We start from the raw sequence: 4,797 nt of genomic DNA, 5'->3' as shown, positions 1-4,797 counted from the left end.
AATGATTTATTTTTGTGGTAAATTGTGTCATTTTTGTCTGTATATGAGAATTGATGTCGCCCATCAAAAATAAATTACGTCAATGTAATTAAGTCAATTCAGTCAAGTTTTGGTAATATGGAGGTTGACATGTTGCACCTAGAAATTGTCAGTAAGCAGTGATTACTCTGTCTGAGTCAATGTTTCTATGGCAATCACTTTTGCCAATCAGGGGTGAGCTTGTTGGAAGGCCACACCCCTACCACTCAAAAGCGAGCTCGGGAGAATCTGTCAAATGTTTGAAATGTGAGACCTCGTACTTTTATTGCGGCATCTCATTGGTTAGTTTATAACTTGAATAACTTTCACTCCATAAAAAGCATAATGAAAGATGAACATGTTTAAAAAAAGGTTATTCTGACAAATATAATGACTGAGTAATAACTGTTTATTCCTCAATACAAGTTAATGGGATTTTGGCTTCTTGGAGCCAGCAGGTACTTCCTGTTTGGAACGCGAGGTGGGAGGGGTCACTCAGTCCAGGTCTCATATAAGTTACACAATCATTTTAGTGGTAGTGTTTTCAAATTTGAAAAAGTGGGTGACATTATTAAAGAAAATGTTGACATGTCAACATTTGTCAGATTCTCTCACACTTTTTGGTGTTTAAAATGATTTATTTCTTTTTCATATGGTTTCATCGCTTTTATCTAGCATGGAAAACTGAGGTTATTTACAAAGCATCTCCAAAGCGTCTTTATTAGGAATTAGGGCTGCACAATATGAGGAAAACGATATTTGCGATATTAGTGATCAATATTGCAATTATGATAGGACTTGCAATATATAACCATATAGCAAAATACGAGGTGCATCCGATTGATTAAATGTGTAAAAACCTCAATTTATATTGATAAGTACTCCTTTAGCATGTGTGTAAACATTTATTGCGATTTTACAAATTACAAAGGCTAATGTTGCAATGACGATAAAATTGTGATTTATTGTGCAGGCCTATTAGGAATACATTTTTAAACACGTTTTATTGCTGTTGGACTAATTCCACTCTCCCGGCTCTTTAGATTAGGACTAAACTTTAGTTTCCTTCACTTTCTGTAGTAAATGACTGTAAGAGAGCCGGTGTGAGGATGAAAGATGAGCCGACCCCTCCCGTATTCCCAGAGTGTGTGAACCAGTGCAGTGTACTCCCTGTTCCACCCACTGCATTATATGCATCAACTAAACAAGGGATATTCTTTCCATCACTACATACGTGCAGACGCATAACAGGCGCTCATCTCTCCGCGGTGTCCCAAGACACTTGGTTTCCCTGCAGCTCTTCTCCCCCCTCCTACCCTCCCTCCCTCCAGGCCGGCCTCTTTAATGAGAACTGGCCCTTGTGTGTTTGATCCTGCTGCCAGCTCGCAGCCCCGCGGCCCCTCAACCTCATGCCTATTCAACAATCCCCACAGACGCTCCGGTTGCTCCCCCACTGCTTTGAGTACAATATGGATACAAATTAAAAGCACTCCTGTGTGGGATTTTTTTTATTTTTTTTATTTCAAAGAAAATCTGAAAGGAAATTGAGGCTTCCCAACTACGTATTGGAGCTTCCCAGACTTCTATATCTGTACATTCATGTGGTGTTTGTGCAGAAACCTAAAAGTAAAGTGTCTTCCACTGGTTTGTGTGCAGGACGGAGGCCTGCTGATCAACAACCCCACGGCCCTCGCAATCCACGAGTGTAAATGCTTGTGGCCCGGCACGCCTGTGGAGTGTGTGGTCTCTCTTGGCACGGGTCGCTTCGAAACCCCCGGGAAGAACAATGCCACATACACCAGCCTGAAAACCAAACTCACCAACGTCATCAGCAGTGCTACTGACACGGAGGGTAAGCAGTGCTAGTGAATGTTCACATGTTTTGAGCGGTTAAAAAAAAAAGTTCTACAAATGTACAGTTTCTGTTTTAGATTATATTTTTTAAAGGGTAACCTAAACCTAAATCAACTATTTTTGGCTGTTGACCTTTATAAACTGGTTTTAATAGTGCTGTCTGATGGTCATTTCCAAATTTTGGACAAATGAAAATAAACTTGTTTCATTCTTGAAAATATCATCACGTGTGCTGCCCCTATAAGCTGAATCAAAGTATTACATTTGCATTTCATGATTGGTCAAATCATTTAAGTCCGACGTCATGATCTGCAGGTCCAGTAATGATTCTGCCCTCAAGCCCCTCCCCTCTGACTGGATTTTCAGTTTCAGCTGTGGGTGGAGTCAGCCTCCAACTTCCCTGTTTGGTTACCCTTCTAAGTCCCGCTCTGATCATCTTTTGATCAATTTTAAAAGCGTTCCTAGTGACTTGTTTGAATTATAATTGTGCTGTTTTTAGCCAAAATTTGTTGTTTTTTTAAGAAAATTTTGCCTTTGAGTTGTGGGTGGGAACGTTGCCAAGAAGTCAGACTCTTCCCATCATCCCTTAATTTGCACTCTCCCACTATCTTACAACTAACAACCTAACATTACCAGTGCAATAAAAAAGGCATGAAATATTGGTGCTATCCAGTTATGAGACAGAAATCGACTCAGAGAAGGAAAACTCGGAGCTAGTCTATTTGGCTGCAACAAGTATCCAAGTACTCGGATACTCAAACTGTGGAGCACGTCTATTTGCAATGTCCAAGATCACACGCCATTTTTAGTGGAGTGTTGGAAAAAAAAATAATTTGGAAATACTTTAGTTTTGCTCTAAAATGCAGAAAAACATTGGATTTTAAGCTATAAATTAAAACTAACTCGAATCCACCGCACTGCCATCACTGGAAGTAAACAAATCTTCAAAATTAAGTGTGGGAGAACACTCCCGTTTTCAAAGTAAAACTAGTAAATGTGTTTTTATAGTTCCATTTATTGACATAAGTTCTAAGAAAACTAATTTGCTTTGACACTGGAGCTTTAACTCCATTCTTTCGATTCCGGTATTTCTTCAACAGTTTACATAAATAATGTTATTCCAGCAGATTCTGATGTGGGAAAAAGCAGTGTTGCGCTGATACACAGCACTACTGCACAGTGAAGTGATTGTATAACCACAGAGAATCATCGTGGAGAAAAGCAGCTTTTCATAACGCCTTTGCACTAAAATGCAATGCTTTTGAAGTGACAAACACCATCTCTAAACCAATTTAAATATTTGTGTTTAATGAGTTTTGTTGATTCAGATCTACTTTTCTGAATAAAAGTATACATGATGTTGATCTGTTATATATCTTTTTTATTTGTTACATCCAGTAAAAAGACATAGCAACTGCACAAACATATGCTAAAAAGTAAGAATCATGGTTCAATTTGTGAATCGAATTGCATCACCATCTAAGTAACAATCCACAGCCCTACTAGTCTAGTAGCTTGCCGTTGTAGGTCCTACGTTACTGCTACAATCTTTTTCCATCGGCAGTTTGTCATCTGTTCCGGATTCACAATAATTTGAAAAAAGAAATACTCAGAAATGCGATTTTAAGCTTAATTTTCTTTATGTCCTTCATCTAGTTTGTCACTCGAACATGTTAAAAACCAAAAACACAATTTTTATCAGAGTGGGCCTTTAAAGATGCTCTTCATTTAAGTCCAGCAGTTTGTGTTTATTTGATATGATTAGAAATATACTAATAAAAAGTAGAGTGAAAAATATTTGGACTATTTGTTTACCTATAATACCCTTAAGGGGGCAGACAGTTCCTGTTATCACTGATGAAGGTAGCTCTCCACTTTGTCTCAGATTGATCTCATCGTGGTGCTGTGCGGCAGCACTTTCATGTCCTTATCACCTCCTAACACGGGCCTTTCTGCTGGGCTTAAATTTGGCTCGGCCTCCTCCCTGCTGCTGCATGGATGCAGTTTTGTGACCCAGATGAGATGCTCTTTTAACACTTGTTCTATTTTGAAAAAAAAACCCAGTTTGCTAGTCGACTTTGTTGTTCAAATAAACATTAGCAGTCCTCTTTTTTTATCTGGACTGATAAGGTAAAGATGGGTCCAAATATTTCCCTTGTTGTTTACACTTTGAATAAAAAATAATTCAGTTTTAAAAATAAAACCTAAGTTGAAACTGTGCTCATAAGTATGTTTTCTTTTCCCAAACTATTATGACACTATTGACCCTCATTTCAAGTAGCTTTCTTACACATACTATAGGTCAGGTCTGCATACGAAATCTCAGCATGCAGTCAATAGCAGTAGAGTGTTTAATTAACTAGTTAGTTTTGGTGATACACCTACTATTGGTCAAAAGTGTCAAAACACCCTGATTATCAAAGTTTCCAGTTCAAGGTGGAAAAGTCCAGTGAATAGCTTGAAATAATACCAAAGGTTTTTTTTTTTATTTGCTGCTATCATTTGATTTCACATTGAACAAGACATTACATAGAATACTTTTTATGAACTTGGACTGTTGTCATCACATGTAATGATATTTGGGTCATTCTCATCTAGAATGAACACATGTGAGGTTAAGGAGATAATTTTTCAGTCAAATCGGCCGCTAAAATCAATAGCAAAATCTTGTAAATGCATGTTTTTTATTTATTGACCTCACATAGCTTTTTATATTTAAATGAAGTAGTTATCCATCAAGCTCACACAGCTTTTGCTTCTGGATTTGATGCAAACCAGGAAGTTGCAAATGTTGCAGCTTCTCCAAAGACCAATCCGTAGACTGTATAATATAACTGGGCTGAGTGGCTGTGACGTCGCCCAAAATGCCTTACATCCGGCTCCAGCAAAATGAAGCCAATTCAGTTGCCATTTTTCCATGATACA

At 38.0% G+C, this 4,797-nt stretch overlaps 1 protein-coding gene across 1 annotated transcript in view; it reads left to right on the top strand.

The window, feature by feature from the left end:
• Window positions 1–4,797, top strand: part of LOC112152144 (calcium-independent phospholipase A2-gamma) — a 23,749-nt gene that overhangs the window by 15,197 nt on the left and 3,755 nt on the right. Inside the window, exon 9 of the mRNA XM_024281484.2 lies at window positions 1,675–1,870. Within this exon, the coding sequence (XP_024137252.1) occupies window positions 1,675–1,870 (196 nt within the window). The remainder of the gene's footprint in view (window positions 1–1,674; window positions 1,871–4,797) is intronic.

This window comes from Oryzias melastigma, linkage group LG6 (assembly GCF_002922805.2).
Source record: "Oryzias melastigma strain HK-1 linkage group LG6, ASM292280v2, whole genome shotgun sequence".
Lineage (NCBI taxonomy): Eukaryota > Metazoa > Chordata > Actinopteri > Beloniformes > Adrianichthyidae > Oryzias > Oryzias melastigma.
The sequence above is the reverse complement of the archived record's forward strand: the minus strand, read 5'-3'. Positions and strand labels throughout refer to the sequence as shown.